Below are 25,810 nucleotides of genomic sequence, written 5' to 3'. Positions count from 1 at the left end.
GCGGACATCGGCCGGAGCCCAGGGCCGGACGCCGCGCTGTGGAGCGAGGGCGCCGGCGCGGACTATGAGGGCCCACCCGGGCCTCGTCCAGGGCTCACTTAAGAGCAGCGTGAGCAGCGCTTGGAGCCGCCGTCCGCGACGCCCGCAGCCTTTTAGGATGGAGGCCACCGTGACCTCCACTACCGAAGCACCGCGCTCCCTTAGTCCCCTCAGCCGGTCGCCCTTCCCCGCCGCGCAGGCGCAGGAGCCGCGGCGAGCCCCTCGGTCACTCCTCGCCCCTCGGTCACTCCTCGCCCCTCGGTCACTCCTCGCCCATCCGCGCCGCGCAGGCGCACTGAGCCTCAGCCGCTCCCCTCACTACCAGGCTCCTTTCCTCCCCCGCGCAGGCGCACTGAGCCTCAGCCGCCCCGGGAAGCGAGCCGGTTGCGAGGGGGCGGGGCGGATGGCGAGGGGGCGGGGCGAGCTGCTTTTTGAGGCTGCGCACTCGCATGGCCCCGCCCCGCAGGTCCACTTCCGGCGCCGCGGCTCTTCCGGGCGGAGACTGCTTGTGCTAGAGTCGGAGTTGTAAAGCCCCACTGACTGACAGAGCGACCCGCCGACCATGGCGCCCGGAGTGGCCCGCGGGCCGACGCCCTACTGGAGGTTGCCCCTCGGTGGCGCCGCGCTGCTCCTGCTGCTCATCCCGGTGGCCGCCGCGCAGGAGCCTCCCGGAGCGGGTGAGGGTGCCGGGGCGGGCGGGGCCGCGAAGGGGGCGGGGCGGCTGGTGGGTCCAGGTCGGGGTCGGGGTCGGGGTTTCGGCCAGGGCGCTGGGCTCGGCGGGCGGCCTGGGCCCACCGTCGCAGGCAGCGCCCCGGCGGAGGCTCCTCGAGGGTCACGCCGGTCTGGCGGCCGCGGGAGCTGCCGTCGCGGCTGGGGCGCGGGCCGGGGAAGAGCTGTCTTTGTCTCCGTCTTTGTTTTGTCCAGTCGCTGCGGCCGCTCCTCGCGCGTGGCCGCGGGTTGGCCCTCGCCCGGCAGGCGGGACGCTTGGCACCTGCGGCCTCCCTTAGCCTCACTGCGACCCCAGACAGCTCTTCTCGGGTTCCATCCCGAGCCGAGAAGCCGGCTCACGACGTGCTCGAGGTCGCACAGCTGGTCGGGGGCAGGCCGGGATGGCGTCCCCAGGCCCCTGGAGGGTGATGGGGGCCGCGGCCGGTGTGCCTCTATAGCCGCCAGCGTTCACGCCACCATTCCCTCCCGGCCGCAGTTCCGTGCGCAGCAGCGAACGCTCGCACTTATCTTATGCCTTAGAAAGGAAGGCGTCCCCAAAACCAGGCTGTAGCATCTGATTTTGAAGCAAGCTGATTGCGGTTCTACGCTGTCCAGACCCGCAGGTGGCATTCTTCATCGTTTATCCCGTTTGCGCCAGGCCCTGCGGCCACAGTGGTGACCGACAGACAGAGCTAGTGAGGGCGCGGGGGCTGGGGGAGGAAAGTGCATGACAGGAGACTCAGAGTTCCAGAAACAGGGAGTGTTTATAGAGGGTGGCTTCCTGTGGGGCTGGGCCTCCAGGGCCTGGTGGGCTGCGGGAAAATCCAGCAGGTTCTCAGCTGGAGAGTGTCATGGTTGGACCCGTTTCAGAATGTCATGCTGGCTTCCGTGTGTAGAGTTTCCAGGTGACCACTACTGGTGGGGAATAGTGCCACCTTAACTTCAGTTTCCTGACCTAATTACAATTAGGGTTGACCTGGGCCCAGCTTGAGGGGCGAATACTTTTCTCAGCTCTTGTTAGTCCAGGCCCTGTCGGGGTCTGTTCAGCATAGTAGAGCACCTTTTCTTTTTGTGACCTTATGGAATGTTTATTCCGATGCCGGATTATTTATGTTTCTTCTTACCTGCCTCAGGGTGTACTTAGTGTTTGTGACGTTAGCAATGCAGCTGCCTTGAAGTTTGTTAATCAGAGAGGCCAGTGGTATTGTACTGGGAACTTTTGGCCCAGACTGAGTTCTAAGCACAAATGTGCAGTGAGTACGTTTCCGCAAACAGAATGGGCGTCTGCCGGCAGAGTGTGTGATTCACTGGAAACTGTATCAGTGGCTCGGGGGTGTGTTTGCTTGCATTGTTAAAGCGAGAGTGTCAGGAAAACAACCATGAGGTTTTGTTTGACTGTGATTCCTCCTGCTCTGCACTTCTGTTTTTGTTTGACTGATTGCTCCTGCTCTGCACTCCCGAAGGGTGCAGAGATGGGTGTGGACAAGTGGAGTGGACAGTGTGGGAATTAATCCAGAACTGCCATTTGGTGTGTCAGCTGAAAAGCACTTCCTTCTCCACTTGGAGGCTGCATTTGGTTGCTTCCACTTACAGTAATCACCAAGTCCTGGTGGGTGGACTGTTGTTTCTCTCACTGAGGACCCCTTGGAATAGGAAGAATGGTGCCGTGTCGTGTTGGCATTCACCGCCCAGGCGCCCTTGGTGTCTGCGTGCCCCTTGTCCTTGGAGAGAGGGGCTATTTATAGCCTGGAGAACTCCCCTCTTCCCACAGAGTACTTGCTTAGTGTGAGATTTTTACTGCTTGTCATGGTTACAGGAATGTGACCACAGTACTGATGTTTAAAACGTTTTGTCTCCTTTACAAGGACACTGTGTGAATTTAAAGAATACATTACACCAATCCAAATCCAACACTTTTAAGCATCTTGAACCCATGGTGTATTGAAGATCTTTAGAGCAAGATTCTTGAAGTTAAACCTGGATAGGGCTTTTGGACCCCACTTTATTTGTGTATGGGGTCAGACTCAATCCAAGAGCTTCATCTGGAGGAAAGACGACCCCGAAAAGGAGCTCGGACTGCTGTCTGAGGGCTGGCGCAGTGGTGGCCAGTGCAGGTCCCCGAGGTGGTGGGTCCCACTCAGCTGCTCCTTACAGTGGGGACTCCCGATGCGGAGGGGGTATCGTAGTTCTGCCCCTGTCACCCTGAGAAGCGTGGCTTTCTAACTGTACCGAGTGCTACAGTGGACACAGGGTTCACAGTGTTGATATGTACTACTAGTCTTCAACTCTTTCTTTTGAAATAGTGGAGTTTCCAAGGACATTTTTTTGTCTCCATATCTGCCCTCTTTTCTCACCTGGAATTGACAGTGTAGTTGTTCTCCATGCCTCTGTCACAGTGCAGAGTGGGCATCATGCCCCTTTGGCCACTCATTCTGCTGATGGAGCATGGAGACTGCAGCCGGTGGCCTGCGGTGTGACAGGAGCATGACGAGGAAATACGTACACTTGCTGGTGTGTTCCTTTGTGCTTAGTGCGTTTATTGACTCACCTGAAACTTCAAGAAAGCACTCAAATGGGTCATGGAGGGTTGGTGTATCTTGACAGAAGAAAACGTTATTTGTTTTGTTGTTGTTGTTTTTCCTTTAATTTCTGAAACAAATGAGACTGAAAGGTCTTTAAAAATTGATAAATGGAGTCTAAGTTGAAGCCTTGCAGTCATAGGACCGAGAAGTCAGGGCAGTCACATTCAGTGTTACACTTAAGCAACACAAGGGCAGTTTTTATCTCTGGTTTTCTAGCACATGTTTTTTCTGTATCTTGTGATGAGATAAGAGATAGTGATCTCTTAGAGAAATAAACACTGCTTGTCTCTGAAGCAGTAACAAATGATTCATGCCTTTTTTTTTTTTTTTTTTTTTTTTTGAGATGGAGTCTTGCCCTGTTGCCCAGGCTAGAGTGCAGTGGCGTGATGTCAGGTCACTGCAACCTCCGCCTCCCAGGTTCAAGTGATTCTCCTGCCTCAGGGATTACAGGCGTGTGACATCACACCCGGCTAATTTTCGTATTTTTAGTAGACATGGGGTTTCTCCATGTTGGCCAGCCGGTCTCGAACTCCTGACCTCAGGTGATCTGCCCACCTCGGCCTCCCAAAGTTTTGGAATTACAGGTGTGAGCCACTGCACCTGGCCTTTCTTTTCTTACTATGCAAGATGATGTGTTTTCAAAGGATAGAACAGAATGACCTTTTTTCATCTTTGATGTTATTTTCATGAGGACTGTAAACATTGGTGTTTTCCCCCTTATTGAAAGCCCGCTCTGTTCTTGGCCTGCTGGGAGCAGGAGGAATGTTGGGCGGTTTTTCTCTCCCTCTTCCTCTCATGCCTCTCCGCTGACTCAGACTGACCAGTAATCCAGAGGTCTGGGGGTAGATGGAGTTGATGGTGTGTGTTTTGGAGCTCAGTTCTTTTAGTTCACACAAGACCTAGTTATCAGAAAGAAGCTTTAAAAATGAAAATCCCCATGAACGAGAACGGCATCATCCCTGTCACTTGTAGCCACTGTTGGGCTGAGGAGAGGAAGCACACGCACCCTTCCTCATAGATGACTTTTCAGAAAGGACTCGAGTGGGTGTGTTGGGCACACGCTGTGTCTTCTTGCCCAGGTTGTATTTAGAAAGACCTCAGAGGTGCAGAAAGTTGAAGGAATAGTGCAGTGAAGTCCTGGATGCCCTTCCGTTCTCAACATTGGCTCTGTTTGCCTTAGCACTCTCTCTCTAGATCTCCTTGTTATTTTTTAAATTTATAATACAATTGTTTGTGTTTTATTTATTTTTAGAAATTGATTCAGCTGGGCACAGTTGCTCACCCCTGTAATCCCAGCACTTTTGGAGGCTGAGCTGGGAGGATTGCAGGAGGCCAGGAGTTCAAGACCAGCCTGGGTGACATAGCAAGACTCTATCTCTACTTATAGTTTTAAAATGTATTGTAAATTGACAATCACAATTGTATTGCCTGTTGTTATTTTGACCAAACCATTTGAGAGTAAGTTACTATTGTGACCGTTTATCCCTACATTCTTCAGAGTTTATCTCCTAAGAAGGAGGCTGTTCTTCTACATAACTGAAATTTATATAATTATCAAAATCTGGACATGTAACATTGAATACCTGATTTAACTTACAATCTGTATACAAATTTTACCAGTTACCCCAACAATGTCCTGTTCCCCTACCCCCTGAAATCCAGGATCACAAGTTGCATTTAATTGTTGTGTCTCTTTAATCTCCATTGATCTGGAATAGTTCCTCTTTGTTTTCAGAAAGCCAGTTTGTGGACGGACCCTCAGTGGGTCTTACTGGGTGTTTCCTTTGATTTGATTCAGGTGCTTTTTGGCAGGAGCACGGCGCAGTGATTCTGTCCTCTCAGCGTCCTCCATGGGAGGCACGTGCTGTCACTTTGTCCCATCATGTTGTTCTGGGTTATGGTGGAGATAACTGATCTCTTGGAAGGTGCCACCTTCTCTCCATGAGTAATGACTCACCTGTGGGGAGGTGCTTTGAGACTGTCTTGTCAGTCCATGGGCAGACCCAGTGGTCTTGGCATTTTCGGGGGCAGACCCAGTGGACCTGGCATCTTCAGGGAATTCTTGCCTGCATTAGTGTTGGCTGTGATGATTGTAAAATGGAGGCTTCTCAACTCATCATTTCTTCAGCATTTGCCACTCGGCCTTCTCTTTATTTCATGTCAGTATGGCTTCTAGGGGTTAGAGTTCATGACTGTTATCATTTATTTTGATGTTCAGTTGGCCCAGATTTGGCCAGAAAGACTCCCTCCAGGCTGGCTTCTGGGTCCTCTTGCCATTCGTTCATGTCTGTGCCACTCTTGAGCACTGCACACTGTCTGTGGCTCATCTTGTCCACCTTCTGCCCCACTTCTGGAAACAGCCATTTCTCTGAGGAGCCATGCTTCCTGCTGATGGGGAACAGCATCTAGAAACCACGACCTGGGCACCAAGAATACACCTCTGCTGCTGGGTGTTGTCCTTTCTAGGCCCTTTCAGTGGACAGAGCTAGGAGTTGAATTTTAAAACCAAGAGTTCATCATGGTGCCTGTCACATCGCAACACCACGGGGGTCTTTGCCCACCATCAGCCCACAGTTGCTCCTTCCTCCCACAGTGCCAGGTCCCTGGGGACTTCGGAAGTCAGCAGTGCTGTTCTTATCAAAGTTTCCTGTAACCCTGCTTCTCAGCAGTGATTTAAGAAATTAAGGCTTTTCACTGGTTGTCAATTTTCTTTGCCTCCCTGGGGCTGAATACAGCCTGTTGTTTCAAGTATCTAAAGTGGCTTAAAAGAAACTTCTCCATAAACCGAATAGCACATCACTAGAGACTCTGAGAAAAGTACTGCTTAGTGATAATTGCTATAGAACATGTGACAAAACGTGCTTTCATTTCAAATAAAGTGGAGATTTATTTAGAAAAGTGGAGTGTAGAACTACACTGTTAAATAGAAGGATCACAGCAATGTACTCGATTAGTCCCTCTTGGTAAACGTAATGAGTGAAATTGTAAGTTAAAGCTGAAGCTCTTTTCCCTCCATTTCATCATGAAGCTCTTCCCACGTACAGCAAAGCTGAAGGATTTTGTTGTACGCGCTTGTATACCCGCCACTTCAGCCGTGTCGCCATGCTTTGCTGTGTTGCATTTGTCCAGGTGTCCCCCACAGCCTTCCACGCCTGAGTGAGTGTCAGTCACAGACGTGAGCGTCAGTCACAGACATGAGCGTGCTCTCCTGCCTTCACCATGCCTGTCAGGTGCCAGAGTTCAGCAGTTGTCTTGTTTTTTCTTTTGAGATACATTTTTCATACAGGGAAATGTGGGAAACTTAATTGTGCTGTTCAGTGAGTTACACCCACATAGCCGTGACCGAGACAGACCCTCGATCTGGAAGATTCAGCCTCCCCGGCGCCTGGCCGCCCCCAGGCAGCCATTGCCCCCCTCCCTCCATAGGTGAGTCTCACCTTTTCTAGAGCGGCATGGCCACGAAATTACACGGTAGGGTCTTTTGTGGAAGACGTCTTTCACTCACATGATGTCCTTCAGACTCGTCCATGTTTTACATAGACCAGTTCATTTCTTTTTATTGCTGAACAGTGTTAGTGATTGCACAGCCACATAGCTCACCCCTAAAGGAGAGACACATGAAACAGCCTTTTGGCTGGGCACGGTGGCTCACGCCTGTAATTCCAGCACTTTGGGAGGCCGAGGCGGGCGGATCACGAGGTCAGGAGATCAAGACCATCCTGGCTGACACGGTGAAACCCCGTCTCTACTGAAATTACAAAAAATAAGCCGGGCGCGGCAGCGGGCGCCTGTAGTCTCAGCTACTCGAGAGGCTGAGGCAGGAGAATGGCGTGAACCCGGGAGGCGGAGCTTGCAGTGAGCCAAGATAGCGCCCTAGTCCGGCCTGAGTTGAAAGAGCGAGACTCTGTCTCAAAAAAAAAAAAAAAAAAACCCAGCCTTTTGTGTTTGGAATGCCTTTTCCAGAAGACCCCTTCATACGAGAGCCGCATGTTTGCTATTCTTGATGCCCTGCTGATATCGTGTGAGTGTTCCAGTCTGTCTGTCCACCCTCCTACAGAGTGACATCTGGGCTGTGTTCAGCTTGGGGCTGTCACAGAGCATTCCTGCGCAGGTCTATCTGTGGATGCAGGCTCCCTCTCTCCTGGATGAAATACTAAGAATGGAATTGCTGAGTCATAGGTGGTCGCATGTTTGTTTGGGAGCAGCTGCCAGACCTTCTTTGCAAATGGTTGAGCCATTTACACTTCCACCAACACTGTGTGAGAGTTCTGTTGCTGTACATCCTTGCCAACATTTGGTATTGTCATTCTCTTTAATTTTAGCCATTCTAGTAGGTGTGTAGTCCTCTCTCATTGGAGTTTTAATTTGCATTTCTCTGGTGACTGGTGATGAGCACAGAGCTCTTTTCAGTGTGCACTGTGGGTGTGTGTGTGTGTGTGCGTGTGTGTGTGTTACGGGATCGGGGGAGTAGGCAGTCAGCTTGGTTGCGTGTTGGAAGTTATTCATGCAGTCGCTCTTGCTTCGGATTGGCTTGAGTTCCAGAGCTTTTGGCTGCGTGGAGTTTGACCCCTTCCTTAGTAGCAGCGCTTTGAGTAGTGGGCAGAGTCTCAGGGTGTTCTGCGTGGTTGGAGCAGGCTGGTGCGCCAGGCCTCTCCCTTGGTACAGGTTGGTACAGGGAGCATAGCCCAGTCTGGGGTGAGGCTGCCAGGGGACTGAGAACTTGCTTTGTCACATGAGATCTGTAGGTGAGTCTGAAGACACAAGTGTGCTGCGTGGCAGTGTCGCTGGCATTGCTGTGGCCTTGGGTGCAGGCTCTTGGGTTCCCAAAAGAGTGCCTGCTGATGAGCGGAAGGTCCCAGCGGGTTCGTGGTTAGTGATTACACAGCCGCAGGGCACACCTCCCCTCACAGAGAGATCTGAAACACAGCCTTCTGTGCTGGGACTCTTCTCTCCCAGAAGAGCCCTTGTGGATAGGAGCTGCGTGTTTACACTCTCAGTGCCCTGCCTGCAGCGGGCTTCCTGAGCACTCGCTCCACATGTCTTGAAGAAGCCTTGTTACCAGCAGGGTTCAGGAAGAGGACCTTCATTTGGTAATTCCACATCAGAGGTTCTTGGTGCCACACCCCTCACTGGTGCCCACCCTGCCCTGCTGGACTAATATTTACACTGCCTGATTCTTAGTGACTGACTTGTCTCTTGCCTCTTTCCTGCAGCTTGTTCTCAGAACACAAACAAAACCTGTGAAGAATGCCTGAAGAATGTCTCCGTAAGTAGCACGCGGACTAGAGACTAGAGTGCCGTCCAAACCGTCCAAAGGCACACGGGCTTTCTCTAGGTCCAGGGAGTCGCCGGGATGTGTGGAGGGCTCTGTTGTTTGGGATTTGGGGGGATGTTTTTTGGAATCGTTATCAAATGTTATTTTAGTCATTTCAGGTATGTTAAACCTTCTCATGAAAACTGCAGTTACTGTCTGAGCATGGTCAGTATCCATGATTTCACTCCTGTGCAGATGGGGCCAGCACTGCGGGGCCAGCCTTCCTAACGAGGCCCATAGCGAGAAATTGGGCTGTCCATAAAGCAAGGCTGTGAACCCATGTTTTCCCAGGCTGTCAGGGGCTGCAGCAGAGGCTGCTTTCTGAGCTCCTCACACAGGATTGGAAGGGGCAGAGCAAGGAGAGAGAGACACCAGCCCCCTGGGCCGGTGGGCCAGGCTGTCCATAACACTCTCTGGTCGTGACCTGGGGCTCAGGTTTGGATTTTGTCCCCGGGTCTTTTAAATACCTGTGTGACCTTCAACAAGAGGGTAGCGGTCTGGAGCAAAGTTCCCTAAGCCTCCACGGCATGAGGTGGGGCCCGAGACTCCCCGGGGTGCCTTCCTGATGGAGTCTGATGGAGTCTGATGCAGATGTCCACCTGGGAGAAGGAGCACCCGTGGTGGGGAAGCAGCGCCACAGTGCAGGTCTTGTTAAAGACGTGTGAACAGGGCTGGGTGCAGTGGCTCACGCCTGTAATCCCAGCACTTTGGGAGGCCGAGGCGCGTGGATCACGAGGTCAGCAGTTCGAGACCAGCCTGACCAACATAGTGAAACCCGATCTCTAGTAAAAATACAAAAAAATTAGCTAGGTGTGGTGGCGGGTGCCTGTAACCCCAGCTACTTGGGAGGCTGAGGCAGGAGAGTCTCTTGAAACTGAAGTCGGAGATTGCAGTGAGCCGAGATTGCACCACTGCACTCTAGCCTGGGCAACAAGAGCAAAAAACTGTCTTTTAAAAAAACAAAAACATGTGCACAGTGTTCTTTGGCTTTCCCTGCGTGGTGGCCTGCTCCCGGGCCAGCCTGGCTGGCACCTCTTGAGCTTGCCTTGCCGCTCTTGGTTTGGCAGCACCCAAGTCTCCTCGCAGCGCTGTGAAATCAGCGCGGGAAACCTGAGGGAAGGCCCACGGCAGCGGGGAGTGGTTAGGCAGAAAACAGCATCCTGTGGGGCCCCTTCCAGTCAGGGGTTTACCAGGTGTTGAGAACTGCAGGGCCAGAGGCTTCCTTTCCCCGGCAGTGAGGTCTGATGATTTGAGGAGGCTGAGAAAGATGTATTCGATGATTTCCATTCTAAGGCGTGAGCCATGTTCTTAAAGCACTGCTCTTTCTCCAAGAGACAGTAGCGTAGGTTTGAGACACACCTTGTCAGTTTGTGGGACGTAAGTGGATACTTCTATTTGCTGATTAAAAATTGAAAGACGCTGTTTCTGTGGTTCAGATCTTGACATTGGTGATGTTGAACTTGCTCTAACGCGCCTGGTCCTGGTGCATTTTCTAGATGGTGCTTCTTTTTAGTCTCTGGATTTTTCTGTTGGAAGTCATTTCAGCCTTAAACATAGCTCACTATTGTATGTGGCTTTGTAGCCTGGAGTGCGTTTTTGCCGTAGTGCCCTGTGTAACCTTCACCACCCTGGGCGGGTTGTGGTGGTGACAGCCATCTCGTGGATGAGGCGGCCGAGGGACTTGCCCAGGTCATTGTGGATGGGGCCAGTCCAGAAGGGCTGAAGGCCTGACTCCAGTTCTGAACCCAGACAGGGCGGTGAAGAGGGCCGCTTGCCTTACAGCTAGCTCCAGGCATGTGTGGGTGTGCTCTTGGGCACACAGGAGGCTTCTGGAAGGAGGTGTCAGTGCCTGGGAGGCCACAAGAGGACCCTGCGTGTTGGAACAGAGGCTGTGGTGGGCTGTGTCCATGCTCCTGAGGCTGTGGTGGGCTGTGTGTCTCTGTGCTGAGGCTGTGGGGGTGGGCTGGGGGGGGTGGGCTGTGTGTCTCTGTGCTGAGGCTGTGGTGGGCTGTGTGTCTCTGTGCTGAGGCTGTGGTGGGCTGTGTGTCTCTGTGCTGAGGCTGTGGTGGGCTGTGTGTCTCTCGCTGCTGAGGCTGTGGTGGGCTGTGTGTGTCTGTGCTGCTGAGGCGTGGTGGGCTGTGTGTCCGTTCTGGGCTGTGGTGTTGTGTGTCTGCTGAGGCGGTGGTGGGGTGGGCTGGGCTGGTGGGCTGTGGTGTCTGTGCTGGGGGGGGGGTGTGTGTGTCTCTGCTGAGGCTGTGGTGGGCTGTGTGTGTCTGTGCTGCTGAGGCTGTGGCTGTGGGCTGTGGGCTGGTGCTGTGTGTGTCTGTGCTGCTGAGTGGGCTGTGGTGGTGGGCTGTGGTGGCTGTGTGTCTCCGCTTTGCTGAGGCTGTGGTGGGCTGTGTGTGTCTTGCTGTGGGCTGTGTGTGTCTCTGCTGCTGAGGCGGTGGTGGGTGTGTGTCTGCTGCTGGGGGTGGGGTGGTGTGCTGTGGGGGGTGGGTGGTGTCTCTGTGCTGAGGCTGTGGTGGGCTGCCCGAGCTGCTTGCTATGTGCATGTTACTTCATCGATCAGAAAAGCAGCACAACAACCAGAGAAGAGAATGCCGTGTCCTCCCAATGCGCTCTTGTCGCTCATGGTACCACTGTCATGGAAAAATGGAAAATCAGACATTTACAACTTGAGCCACTTGAAAAGGGAGGATTAGCCAAAAATCGTTAATTGCAAGCAAAACCCCTGAAATATAAGATACTCCCGAATGACCAGAATAAACAGGGTTTAACTGTTAATTGTTACATTTTGCTGGAAACCACTTAAACACGACACTAAAGTGGTCACTGTATAAGTAGCCCTGGGAAAGAAGGCCTAAGGGACATTGTAATTAATATTTTTTTGTAATAGACTTTAGCCCTAACCTGGGCCAAAAACGTCATGACTTTCTATCCTATTGAAAAGTCAGTGACACTGTTAATGTGGAGATTTGGGGTAACAGGCAGTCTGGACTTGGGTCTGGACTCGGGCTAGCACATGAGGTGCTGCCGAACGGCCGTTCTTTTTTTTTTTTTCCTTTTGAGACGGAGTTTCGCTCTTGTCGCCCAGGCTGGAGTGCAATGGTGCGATCTCGGCTCACCACAACCTGCGCCTCCTGGGCTCAAGCGATTCTCCTGCCTCAGCCTCTGGAGTAGCTGGGATTACAGGCATGCGCCACCACGCCCGGCTTATTTTGTATTTTTAACAGAGACGGGGTTTCTCCATGTTGGTCAGGCTGATCTCGAACTTCCGACCTCAGGTGATCCGCCCGCCCGGCCTCCCAAAGTGCTGGGATTACAGGCGTGAGCCACCGCGCCCGGCCCTAACGACAGTTCTTTCACCCCTTCCTGTGCCCCCTGCCTGCGCGCTAGGCTGTTCCCTGTCGCGCTCAGCGCCTGCCTCACAGACCACTTTCAGGCCTCGTCGTGTACTGCTGTGGCATGAGCTGGGCCCAGCTCTGGGCTCTTACACACACACACGGGTGTGATGGTGTTGTCTCCACACCACTGCGGCCTCACCACTGACGTTCGAGGGGCTCAGACAAGAGCATCCATGAGGTTCTCTCTAGCTCTCGGTTTAGGGCAGGCTGAGCCGTAGTTGCATCATCTTTCAAGCTGTGCAACTTAGTGCATTTGTGAAGGTCAGAGGTAGGAAGCAAGGTCCTTTCTACAAATGATGACCATGCCCACCCAAGTCCATTCAACACAAACTCAATGAGTGCCTGTGATGGGCCAGGCTGTGTCCTGTGTTCTTGGGATGCTTCAGCCAGTGAAGTGCACAGGTGCCCAGCATGTGGGGAGGAGAGGTCTACGGAAGCAAACCTCACAGGAGGTGAGGAGGGGGTGGAGGCAGGTGGTTGTGTCCAGTCGGTTGATCGAGGCAGGGCTCATCCAGTCAGTGGGGAGCCACACAGATATGGGGAGAGTACTCCAGGTAGAACAGGCAGGCTGAGCTGAGGCTGTGAGCAGGAGGTGGGGTTGGCAGCACTCAGGAGTAGCGCAGAGGCCCCGTGGCCTCAGCAGGGTGAGTTGTGGAAGAGGTCTGAGTGACACGGGCCTTGGATGAGTCCGTGGAGAGCTGACGGGGCTGCTGGCCGCTGTGCTGGGTGTGGACTGAAGGGTGGTGAGGGTGAAGGCCGAGACGAGGTGTGGGGAGGGAGGCTGAGCCTTTACAGCCATCCGCAGAGCGATGGCAGCACTGGTGGGCTGTGGGCAGGGCCTGGACAGTTCTTTGGTTTTTCTGTTGTGTTTCTAACGCTTGCTTAATGTTGGTCTCTTTCAGTGTCTTTGGTGCAACACTAACAAGGCTTGTCTGGACTACCCAGTTACAAGCGTCTTGCCACCTGCTTCCCTTTGTAAATTGAGCTCTGCACGCTGGGGAGTTTGTTGGGGTAAGTCATTGTTTTCATTTGCTGCTTGCAAAATCGATGCTTCTTTGAAAATAGTAGGATGGGCCAGGCGCAGTGGCTTACGTCTGTAATCCCAGCACTTTGGGAGGTGGAGGCGGGTGGATCACGAGGTCAGGAGATTGAGACCATCCTGGCCAACATGGTGAAGCCCCGTCTCTATTAAAAATACAAAAATTAGGTGGGCGTGGTGGCACGCACTTGTAATCCCAGCTATTAGGGAGGCTGAGACAGGAGACTCGCTTGAACCCGGGAGGCGGAGGTTGCAGTGAGCCGAGATCATGCCACTGCACTCCAGCCTGGCGACAGAGCGAGACTCTGTCTCAAAAAAAAGAAAATAGTATATTATGTGCTCAGTTAGCAGAAGTTGCTAGAAAATGTGCTGCCAATCGCTCTGTGACTCCCAGGGAGAGGATGGGAAGTCAGGGGTGATCTGGTGACCGGGAAAGCAGCCCTGGGGCTCCCTGGGGAATCTGGAGGACCTCCTTCAAGGTCATCAGCCCCAGCACTGAGCTCTATCTCACCACGTTACAGAAGGTGTGGGGGAAAGGGCGAGTTTGAAGGCAGCATGTTTGGCTTCTCTGCTCAGTATGTTTTGTTCATGTGTCACCCCTGAAACTCACCTGTGAATTCCCCTAGAATCTCCAGTTTTCCCAGCTTAAGAATCCACAGCCCTCTTTTTTTGTGTGCATGTCTTTGTATATTTGATTTTACGGGCGTTTTTAAATTAGGGAAATCAGCTCTTGTGAGATTCAAGTTGTTTCCTAGTTTGCCTTTATTTATTTATTTATTTATTATTATTATTATTTTAATTTTATTTATTTATTTTTGAGACAGAGTCTCGCTCAGTCGCCCAGGCTGGAGTGCAATGGCACTATCTCGGCTCACTGCAACCTCCACCTCCCAGGTTCACGCCATTCTCCTGCCTCAGCCTCCTGAGTAGCTGGGACTACAGGCGCCTGCCACCACGTCCGGCTAATTTCTTGTATTTTTTAGTAGAGACGGGGTTTAACCATGTTGGCCAGGATGGTCTCGATCTCCTGACCTCATGATCTGCCCACCTCAGCCTCCCAAAGTGCTGGGATTACAGGCGTGAGCCACTGTGCCTGGCCCCCTAGTTTGCCTTTTAAATCAGTTTGTGGTGTGTTTTGTAACCTGGAACTCATTATTATGTAGTTGAATTTATTAATCTTTTAGGCTTCAGGTTTTGGGGCAATACATAGGGTTCCTAAGCTTTGTAAAGGAGCAATATTTTCTTAAGGTGTTTTGATGATTCTTTTTGTTTATTTGCATTTTGGATCCCTCTGCAACTTACGTCTTATTTATCGCTCTTCTAATTGATTTCCATTTCAAAATCTATCAGCCTCCATCTGAAACAACTTGTTGCTGGTGTTGAGGCCCTAGAGAATTCAAAAGTTTGTGTGGTGGTGGTGGTTGTAGTGTGGGATGTCTGGCAGGGGGTGGTGGTGGTGTGTGTGCACCTTCATGTGTGATGTGTGTACTGTGTGTGATGCATGTGTGTTTGTGAACATGCATGTGCCCATCATGTCTTGTGTGTTCCTGTCATGTCTGCCCAGGGCCTGGTCATGCCTGCCTCCACCTTGCCTCGTCCCTTCCATGGAACTTCTCTTAATGACCACTCTGTAGAGACAGCTCCTGGACCTGGGGAGCCTTGCCTTTTGGAGCAGCCGTTCTGGAGGTGTTTTTAATGGCACGTAGCTTCTGATGAAGTGCACACATCTGAAGTCTCTCTCTGCATGACTGTGGTTTTATAGCCTACATAATGCACACGTGTGTGCGTACATGGACCGTGGTTTATAGCCTACATAATGCACGTGTGTGCGTACATGGACCGCGGTTTATAGCCTACATAATGCACACGTGTGTGCGTACATGGACCGCGGTTTATAGCCTACATAATGCACACGTGTGTGCATACATGGACCGTGGTTTATAGCCTACATAATGCACATGTGTGTGCGTACATGGACCGTGGTTTATAGCCTAATATTTTATGCTTTTACTATGTGTGTGCGTACATGGACCGCGGTTTATAGCCTACATAATGCACACGTGTGTGCATACATGGACCGTGGTTTATAGCCTACATAATGCACATGTGTGTGCGTACATGGACCACGGTTTATAGCCTACATAATGCATACATGTGTGCCTACATATATTCAGTGCATTTTTGCATACGTATACAGGTTATCACCACTCAGCAAAGTAGGTAGGACTTCCAGGACTCTCAGAAGGCCCAGTTCCTGTCAGGACCCCCACGGGAGCCACTGACTGGACGTCCCGTCACCACAGATTAGTATTACTGGTTCCCGCCTTTGTGGAGGAAATCCTGTGCTTCATTGGATGTTTTATTCAGCATGTGCCCGAGATTCATGTCGGTTGCCTGTACCAGTTGTCTGTCTCGTGCAGTGTTCTACAGCTCTTCAGCCATGCTGCCACTCAGGGATGCCTGGGTCCTTCTGGTGCTGCTGCTCAGGGACGCCCGGATCCTTCTAGTGCTGCTGCTAAGGGACGCCTGGGTCCTTCTGGTGCTACTGTTCAGCTATGTCTGGGTCCTTCTAGTGCTACTGTTCTGGGTCTTTCTGGTGCTGCTGCTCGGGGACGTCTGGGTCTTTCTGGTGCTGCCGTGAGTGGTCTTGTGTTGGCGCCAGCACAGGCGCTCACTTCTGGAGGAGCGTAGGAGTGGAGTTGCTGTGTCACGGAGCATATTTGTGTTTAGCCTTAGTACGTCTGTCAAATGTTTTTGGAGTGGCTGTACCAGTTTGGCCTCCCCCAGGCAATGTGGGACTTGGTTGCTCCACATCCTTCCCAACGTTTAGGGTAACCAGTCACCCTCAGTTCAGTCCATCTAATGGGTGTGTAGTGGTGTCCTGTGCTTCTCATCTGCATTTCTGCAGTGACTAGCCGATCATGCTGAGCACCTTTACAAGTGGTGGGTGTTTTTGACAATTCTCTTGTGAAATGAAATTCCCACGATAGGCTGCAGAAGTGGATGGACACACAACACCCAGCCCTGCACATGAGAGCAACAGCAGGTGACTAGTCACAGTCACAGTGGGGAGGGGACACCACACGCCACACAGGGTCCCGCAGGGGAACAGGGCTCGGGGAGGCAGCCATTTCGTTACAGGAGGGTGGGGTGCGATGGACTTGTTTGGTTAATTCTGAGGCTGAGAGGGAACTGACACCTGCCCCTCCGGGAGAAACAGGAAGTGTACCTGGCCCTGCCAGGAGGAGGAAGAGGCTATCTGAGCTGGGACCTTGTCCAGCCTTGTCCACGGGAGCAGAGTGGGGAGGAGAAGTTGTGGCTGGGCCCTCAGGGCCCTCCTGGTTTCACCAGATGCCATGGCGCACATGATACCAGTTTTAGGTCTTGCACCACAGGTCCTTGTTTATTCTTACAAATAACCTTAAAACGATTTTATCCAGTTCTAGGCAAAATTATTTTGGAGCTTTAATTGTAATGACCTGAAAAACACACTTACTTGAAGGAAGATGAAATGTCTACAGCATTGGCCGTTTGTCCAGAGGCAAAGATGCCTCTCTTTGCCAGGCCTCTCCCGCATCCTTTGGTTCAAGTTCAAGTTCATGGGTTTTACCGTGTAGAATCAGCAAAAAGGAGCCCAAAGTTCATTTCCCATTGTGATAGGATTTCTGTTTGTTTTTTAACTAGTTTTAGCTGCTAATCAGAAAAGCTATCTGAGGGGTAGATATGTTTTAGGGCCAGCCATCTTGTTGATCTCATTGGGTTTTTTAGTTGATTTTTCTGGAGTTCTCCAGTCAAAAAATGACATCTTCTGCCAATGAAGGTCCCCTCTGTAGTTCTGCCTATTACTATAATTTTTGCAATTCTACACTTCCAGAACAGGTCAGCGGAGGAAAAAACACAGGATTAAAAGCTCAAAAGGCATTTGATCAGATGTAACCTCCTATTCCTGATTTTCAGACTGTTTTAATAAACTAAGAAATGAGTTCCGTTAAACGAGTAACCCACTAGAAACGGATCTCAGGGTCCAGGGCAGCAGGGGGGTGAGGCTGCGGGAGCCCCAGAGGCCTGGCCGTCGGCCTCCTTGCCAGGGCCCAGGCGTGCAGCAAGTGTTCAACTCCCAGCCCCTGGAGGTCAGAGGGCGTCACCTGTGGTGGTGGCACAGCTATTAACTGTAGTTAAAAAGAGTGAATCATGTGGTAATCTACTGCCCAGGGGAGTTTGCTTATAAAGCCATCTTCAGGAGGCTGGCTGGGTGTTTTTTGTTTTTTTCGAGATGGTGTCTTGCCCTGTTGCCCAGGCTGGAGTGCAATAGTGCAGGCCCGGCTCACTGCAGCCTCAACCTCCCGAGCTCAAGCGATCCTCCCACCTCAGCCTCCCATGTCGCTGGGACCAGAGGTGCATGCACCACACCCAGCTAATTTGCTAAACAGTTTTGTAGAGATGGGCAGGGGTGGGTCTCACTTTGTTGGCGAGGCGGGTGTTGAACTCCTGGGCTCAAGCAATCCTCCCGATTTGGCCTCCCAAAGTGCTGGGATTATAAGTGTGAGCCACAGTGTCCAGCCAAGGAGGCTGTTTGAACTGCATGATTGAAAACACATTTGCAAAAGTAGTTTTAGGGTATTTTTTAATTGGCTCTGGTTTGAACTGAATGGAAAAATCTTGGCTGATTTTAATGTATAGATCTTCAAAAGAAGTTTAAAAGAATAGTAAGATCTGTTTTAAATGTGCATGTGTGCCTGAAGGCTGGTTAAGGAAATCATAACAGGGTTTGGGACTGATGAGTCAGCCGTTCTTCAACCCCGAGGTCTTCAGAATACTCAGATTTGAAGATGATCCCGTCTTGTTCTGCCTCGTCCGCTCCTGCACGGTCATTCCTTTCGAACCTGGCCGCCAGTATGTGCCCTGAGAGTCTATTTATCTTGTAAATCATTGTAATATTCTTGACTTTGGTTTAAATCAAAAACAAAGCTGCATCAGGCTTAACCTCCATTTCTATGAGTTTAGAATGTCTTATGAGAGTCTGAATATGTAGCTTGGAATTTTGGTTAGTTAACTTTTCTCAGGCTTGAAATACCTTTTCAAACTCAACTGAGACAGACTACCCTGTCACTTCGGTTCATTATGGTTAATATTATAAATTGTCACTAAATTCTAAGTCACAGATGGGAACATGTGGCTGAAAGGAGACTCGGAGAGGGCGGGACGCCGTGGGGTGGAGGCAGGGCCACAGGCTTTCCACACCCCAGGAGCCAGCAGCCTGGCCGAGGCGGCTTTCCTGCTTATGCTCCTGTGTCCTGAGGTTGTTCCCCAGGGACGAGGGAAGGCTGCTGTGCTGGGTGGGTTCTGTGTCTGGGGCGGCCCTAACTCCAGGTGCTTGAATCTCCAGTGAACTTTGAGGCGTTGATCATCACCATGTCGGTGGTCGGGGGAACCGTCCTCCTGGGCATTGCCATCTGCTGCTGCTGCTGCTGCAGGAGGAAGCGGAGCCGGAAGCCGGACAGGAGTGAGGAGAAGGCCATGCGCGAGCGGGAGGAGAGGCGGATACGGCAGGAGGAGCGGTGAGGTCGCGGCGATGCCTGCTGGGAAGAAGGTTACTTCGAGGGGATTCAGATCTGCAAGGCCGTGGAAATCACATGGATACATCCTGAGTTTTCCTCAGTTTTTAGAAATTAAGAATGTGGGTAGTGCCCAGGGGATCTTCTAGGTTGTGGTAGAGAGGGAGAGACTGTGATGGGAACCTAGCAGTGGCTGTGAACCTTGCTTCCACAGGCTTCTTCGCCCGGTCTCCTCCCATCGTTGCAGTAAGGCTGAGTCTGTGCGCGGTGTCACGGGTGTGTGACGGCTGCTAAGGCGGCTCGTCCAGGCCCAGCATTTGCCAAGAGCAAGCTGAGGCTCAGAGGGGAGAGCGTCTGACTGTGGCTGGGTCAGCTCTCCTGTCGCCCTTTCCCTGGTGACACAGCACTCTCCTGAGTGTGTGCTGGGGCTCTGGGGCAGCCCCAGGAGGAGGTGATGTAATCCACACCTGGCAAAGGAGAGGACCTGAGGGGCCACCTGTCACGTTGGCAGTGGGCGAGGGTGGAAGTGGGACAGATTTTCCATGTAGTCACCTTGAAGTCACATGCTACTAAGTAAAAGCTGACAATCTCATTTTCCTAACCTTAATCTTCAGAACCTGGTGTATGATTTTTACTGTGTTTTCTTTGTATAAAAAAAGCTTTTTAAAAATCACAGTATTGGGCATTTGAATTGCTTTTATTGAAAAGAGTAGAATAATACATTGGAACGGCCTTTGAAGACTGGGTTTGTCGTCACCTTGCCTGTCCTGGTGGGTATGTGGCCTGATGACCAAGCTTGTCCTCACCCCGGTTTCACTCTGGGAACTGGAGGGAAGCCACCAGAAGAAACCTGGAACCCCCACTGAGGGACACGGAAGGGCGCGTCTAGCAGTTACACCGTGCGCTGTAGTTCGGTGCTAATAATGTTCCTCTGTGTTTTAGGAGGGCAGAGATGAAGACAAGACATGATGAAATCAGAAAAAAATACGGTAAGGGGACTGCTTATGCCTCCTTTTTGACTGGTTGGGAGGCGATAGCACGCTGTCTCGGTCCTCGTTAGTGCCAGTGGGGCCTGAGATTGCGCTGTGGGTTCATCCATCGGAACAGAAGGACGTCTCTCCAGAGAGGAGCAGCTGGCGGTTGTCCCCAGCGGTCCTGTGGTGAACTCACTGCTAAGAATATTTTTATCTCAGCCACTCGTCTTCATGAAGTCTGTTTTCTCAGATACCTATTGGCTTATCAAGTCCCAAGACTTCTGGGCCGGAAGTCTGCAGCTGTTCTGCTGTCATGTTTGGCTTCCTGTGGGCGCGCCTGCGTAGCCGAGGTGCTGCGCGTTTCAGGGCGGCCCCTCATCCTCGGGAGCGTTGCTCGTTGCCATCTTCTGAATGTGGCAGGCGCTCCTTCAAGCACTCCCCAGCGCCGGCCCCGCTTCTTCTCGCCCAGCCTCGGTGTTCTGTTCTTGTTTAGTTGTGTCTGGACAGGTTTTGGAGAGGAGCTTTGAAGGAGCCAGAATGAATGTATTTGCCAAGTGTGAACCTTTTATTTAGTTGGAGTGAATTGGAAATGCACATTACATTATCTATACTCCCCCAAACCACGTGATGTTCACTGCTTCACACTGAACACCACCACCCAGCCGTGCTTCGTTGATTCTGTCCTGATTTTAAAGTCCGCAGAGAGTCTAGTGTCTCCCGTGCTGGGTTTGTGGTTGTGTGGCGTCATGGACATGGTGGGAACTGACTCCTCGCCTGTGCGAGGCGCGTGGTCCTGGGTTCACGGCAGCTGTGGGCCTCAGGAATCTGTCGTCCTGCGCCCACGGTGCTTTCCTTGAAGCAGTGTATTAAAGGCTAAACCTAATTGGAAAATTTCAGAGCCTTTTCTGACTAATGCACGTGTTTTGAGTCTTCTGTTTGTTTTAGGAAATATCATATATTTGTGGTATTTTAGGATCCCACCCACTGGGGGCATGATGACATCACTGCAGTTGTTTTGGTCATCGGGTGGGGGATGGGCTGCAAAGCCCAGCAGCCACTGTGAGCAGCGCCTCTGTCAGGTGCAGGTGATTGGCCTTGTAGCCCCCAGAGGCTTGGTTCCCTTTCATGGGGGCTGCAGAGGCCCCATGCTGCTGGCGCCCTGGGCTGTAAACGCTGGGTAGCTCTGCCCACTGGCCGGGACATCCCCTCCCTGTCAGTTCTGGCCTTCTTGGAAAGTCACCTCCGTGTGACTGTGCTGTGACCTGAGGCCATGTGAGTCCTGCCAGTCTCGAAGTGTTGGCTTGGGGGCGTGAGGCTGCGTTGGCTGCTGGCCTCGAGATGCCTAGTGGCTGATGGAGGCTTTTTCCTATGTGTTCCCACCCATCAGTCTCGTGAGTGCTGCGTGCTTGGGCGCTGACTTTCTGGGTTCTTTTCACTGCTGCCTTGTCCTTGCCCCAGCCCCTCCGTTGCCTGTGTTTCCTGGTGTGTGTCTGGAGTGGGTGGTGACCGGGTACCTGCGTGCGACTGTCACAAGGAGCAGCACCAGGGTTGCCCTTCTCAGCGAGTGCATGCCTGTGTATGTGGAACATGGGCCCAGCAGCGTCTGTGCAGGCCTTGGCTGGAGGCAGTGTGCTTTCCCTGAAATGTAAGAGTCAAAAAGAGCTTTTTGGCACCTAATTTTTTTTTTTTTTTGAGACGGAGTCTTGCTTTGTCACCCAGGCTGGAGTGCAGTGGCGCGATCTCAGCTCACTGCAAGCTCTGCCTCCCAGGTTCACACCATTCTTCTGCCTCAGCCTCCCGAGTAGCTGGGACTACAGGTGCCCACCACTACGCCTGGCTAATTTTTTGTATTTTTTAGTAGAGACGGGATTTCACCGTGTTAGCCAGGATGGTCCCGATCTCCTGACCTCGTGATCCGCCCGCCTCATCCTCCCAGAGTGCTGGGATTACAGGTGTGAGCCACCACACCCGGCCAGACTAATGCTAATGTAAATAAAAGACAAGGTGGATACACGCATACACACGCACACACACTGCCCAGCACCTGTTATCACCAAGCGCAAGCTGTGTTTAAAGTTGCGCGACCTTTACTGTGCCCCGACTCCCAGCGGGTGTGAGGCTGTGGGCGGCCGGCCAGGCTCTTGGTGGAGCCGTGTCTTCTGTGTCAGGGCCCTGATTGACTTGCACCTGCCATTTTGGTGGTTAATTTGGCCCTTTAATTGTATTGATGAAATGAGCTTTTTGTGCCAGTTTGTAATAAAGCCATTGAATGGCCTGTGCTTTGGGAAGCCTCGGCTAGTTAGAAGAATTCCCAGGAATTCCTGATGGGAGAGTGGGAGAAAGCATGTGAGTCAACCTGGTGCAGTTACATAAAATACCAGCACGCACGCAAAAACCCTTCTTTTGGCTTTGGTTTTCCCCTCTAAACTGGAAGTAGACTCAGGAGCGAGTTTTTCAGTAAGACCTTAACCAGCCTCCTTGCTGGTATCTGATGACTCTTTCCCAAAACCGACTTTGAGCCTCATCTCCCAAAGCCTGATGCCTCCTTGACAGGCAAGAAAGAAACATGGCTAGGCCCTTCTTACCATCCCTCTGCTTCCCCGCCTCCTCTTCCACCCAGCCTCCAGAACACATGCAGTGAGTAGCTTTGTTGTAATCGCTGCAGATAATTTTAGTGTACAATACAGATTTTTAAAGGGAGAGAGAGGCCAGGCACAGTGGCTCACGCCTGTAATCCCAACACTTTGGGAGACCGAGGTGGGTGGATCACCTGAGGTTGGTAGTTCGAGACCAGCCTGACCAACATGGTGAAACCCCGTCTCTACTAAAAAATACAAAAAATTAGCCAGTTATGGTGGTGGGTGCCTGCAATCCTAGCTACCCGGAGGCTGAGGCAGGAGAATTCCTTGAACCCAGGAGGTGGAGATTGCAGTGAGCCGAGACTGCGCCATTGCACTCTATCCTGGGCAAAGAGCAAAACTCCGTCTCAAAAAAAAAAAAATAACTAAAGGGAGAGAGAGTGTGTGTAGGTGCGTGTGTTTCTGCAGTGTGAAGGGAAGACTCCTGGTCTTTGGGGAAGTACCATGGGTTTACTCTTATGGTCAAATACACATTGTATCCCAGTTCTGTCAGAGTTCGTGAGAGTTAGATTGATGGTCATCTTAGTTCTTTCTGTAGCCTTAATTCCAAAGGTTTAAGAGCAGGTGTAAGCACAAAGTAAGGTTATCTTGTTTAATACTAGCCATCCACTGTGGAAAGAAATATTTGCCTCAAATTTCTTTTCTTCGCCGAGCATCAGGAAATAAGTGCTTATCCCTTAGGATCTGTTAGAGTTCTTGTTTCTAGTGAATTTTATTTCAGTTTTAAAGTTTAAAGTGGTTTGACTTCAAAAAAGGTTAAGCACAGTATGAGAGCCTGCTTACAACACCCGTTGTTGCTATGTCCTCAGTAAATCTTCTTATGAAACTTGGTTTGTATGGCTTTCTAAGATGTTGTTTCTGGTTGAATGAATGAAGTTATGATTCAAGTTTATTTTGTTTTCAGGCCTGTTTAAAGAAGAAAACCCATATGCTAGATTTGAAAACAACTAAAGCGCTCCAGCACGTCAGTCCCGACGCTTCCTGTGAGGTGCACACTCCGCAGCACAGCCCAGCCGGGAGACCACTTGGCCATCGCGGTCTCCTGACCTTGACCAGTGAACCTGCCAGCCTTCCAGGACAGGTGGCCGGAGAGCTGCCCCTGAAGGACAGTCCTCCTCTCGTCCTGCAAATGGTGACCTTCTATTCCCTGTTCATCTCTGTTTCTAGATTTAGTCACTTGAAATAAGAAATCTTTGGGGTTTGGGCTTTTTTATACTCTTCTCAGTTTGTAAAATGCTAACTGCACACGAAGCCGCCTGACGGCACCCAGCGCTGTGGCTGTCATTCTCCTGGGGCAGCAGCAGAACCCTGCGTTCCTCTCTGTCCACTAACAAGCTTCACACGCAACACAGGGAAGTCGGTTTGACTTTTGTCGTGAGGAGAATTGACCAGCCCTCATCATTCCCCGTAAAACCACGGACAGCGTCTGTGTGCGCGTCTTGAGTCTTCACACCTGTTGACTCACGTGGCTTTTGCTGATGACACGGGGCTCCAGTACACAGTCTGATAAGGACTTACTTCCTAACCTCAATTGTATTAAATAGCATTGGGGAATAGGTAAACCTTTTAAAAAAAAAAAATTACTGGATTTTCCTCCCTACTTAAAAGATTTCACCAGAAAACTTTCATATAAAAATTCAGGCCCTTTTTGGACAATTTTAAAAATTTGTATCTTTACTAGAACATGAGAATCTTTTTCCCTTGGAAGTTTGAATTATAAACGTGGTGTTTGGCCTGCCTCTGCAGCACCAGTTGACTGCTCGTGTGCCAGCGGTGTGGGGAGGACAGGGCAGGACGCTGCAGCTCTCTCCAGCCCTGTTGGCATCCTCAGTGCCTGCAGGCCTCTCCCTGCCTGTTGGGCTGTCTGGGGGGTGGCCACTGAGGGATCGTGGGGACGGGGTCCACCCCAAGAAGAAAGAAAGGCCCATCCACAGGCCTGGCTCTGGGCTGTGTGCCCCGGAAGCAAGTGTGTCCAGAGCCAGCTGAGGGCTCTCCCCACACCACCCAGCAGGCGCCGGTGCTCCTCTGCCTCACGGGACCAGTCCAGCTTCCAGCCGCTCTGGCTCGAGAGTGATCTGAGCACTTCCTTCTGTGAGTGGGCTTCTCTGGGAGCTCTCCAGTGGCACTGCTGGACCTGCCCCACGTTTCTGTAAAATCAGGATACGTGGCTTTAATAAGCAGACCAAGCGCTTCGTGGCAGGGAAAGCGGCGTGCGGGGAAGTCACTGAAAAGTGCTGCCTAAGGAAGTTTGAAAATAGTCCCCATTCCAGATTGCCTTGAATTTTAAAACATTTTGCTTTGGGAAAGTAGGTCAGCAGCACCTAAGATCAATGATGCATTCCATTTTCACACTTGACAGTCATGAAAACTGAGAAGACTGTCTTCAGCGTGAACGAAAGTGCACAGGCAGATCACTGATCCAGAACACTTTAAGAACTCATCAAACAGCTTGATAAGCCTTTTTGACTGTGTACATCTGTACCGGGAATAACATTCCTAGGCTGAAATTTTCACCAAGAATAGAACCTGTACCCAGTTCTTCAGGCTGATTTCCCTGACTTCTTGGGCATTTGTATTTGTAGTAAAGTATTGCAGAGATTCCTAAGTATTTTATAGCAGCCATCAGAATTGGACTTTGTATTGTTTAGTCATAAAAGAACCTTTGTAATAGACTTTGGCGAACTTTGTAGGAATACAGTAGTGAGTGTGCAAAACCAGTTTCCTGAACGTAGGTTGCTGAGCTGAAGGTAGAGCTTGGTCGTTAAATACAGTGTAGTTAATCCTTGCGTTCAGCGTAGAAACCCACGTCTGTAAGATTGCTCTTAGTCCATCTGCTTTTTTCTGAAATACACTTAAGAGCAGCCACAAAACTGTAACCTCAAGGAAACCATAAAGCTTGGAGTGCCTTAATTTTTAACCAGTTTCCAATAAAACGGTTTAATACCTGCATTTATTTACTATGCTGTGTGTTCCTGTGTTTCATCTCAGTGGTGTCGACATGACTGCTTGGAATGCTGGGAGGCAGGTTGGCTTTTTTGGGTAAACTGGGCCTCTGACCCATCATGGGATGCCTGGGCAGTCTCCAGACTAAATGCCTGTGGCTGTCAGAACGGACCAGGCTGTGTCCTAAAACTGTGCCCACAGGCCTGCCCCGCAGGGGAGGTCTTGGCCGTCTCTGCCCTCCACAGCTGCCCTGCCCATCGCATGCCCTCCACTTGCGCTGGGTGCTGAGGGCCCGGGGAGAAAGCAGGGCTGCCTTCGAGAAGGGCGACCTTGGCCCCCCTGTGTGAAACGCACACCTGCATGAGGCTCCTGCGCTCCGTGCTCACCTCCCATCCTTCCCTGGGTGTCTTCCGTGCTGGGTTTTTAGGGAGTGCCCCCCACCCCGGCCCCCTTCTGTGTTGCTCCTGCCACTTCAGTCCTCTGGGACACAGGATTTAGTCCGAGCAGCAGAGTATTGGTGCGTCTGTCTGTCCCGTGGACCTGCCCAGCAGGGCCCAGCGTTTGTGGCTGCGAGCACCAGCCCGTCTGCAGCGGAAACCCCCTGTGCTCGACC

The 25,810-nt window shown here is 51.6% G+C and overlaps 1 protein-coding gene across 1 annotated transcript; it reads left to right on the top strand.

Moving 5' to 3' along the window:
* The first annotated feature begins 388 nt into the window (after positions 1-388).
* On the top strand, positions 389-25,211 carry PTTG1IP (PTTG1 interacting protein). The gene is made up of 6 exons (XM_030806284.1): positions 389-716; positions 8,543-8,595; positions 12,950-13,058; positions 18,473-18,644; positions 19,584-19,630; positions 23,159-25,211. The coding sequence occupies exons 1-6, from the start codon at positions 602-604 to the stop codon at positions 23,203-23,205; spliced, it is 543 nt and encodes a 180-aa protein (XP_030662144.1). The 5' UTR covers positions 389-601; the 3' UTR covers positions 23,206-25,211.
* The last annotated feature ends 599 nt before the right edge of the window (positions 25,212-25,810 follow it).

The sequence above is a fragment of the Nomascus leucogenys genome, chromosome 25 (genome assembly GCF_006542625.1).
Source record: "Nomascus leucogenys isolate Asia chromosome 25, Asia_NLE_v1, whole genome shotgun sequence".
Lineage (NCBI taxonomy): Eukaryota > Metazoa > Chordata > Mammalia > Primates > Hylobatidae > Nomascus > Nomascus leucogenys.
Note: the sequence above shows the minus strand (reverse complement) of the source record. Positions and strands in the feature narration are given on the sequence as shown.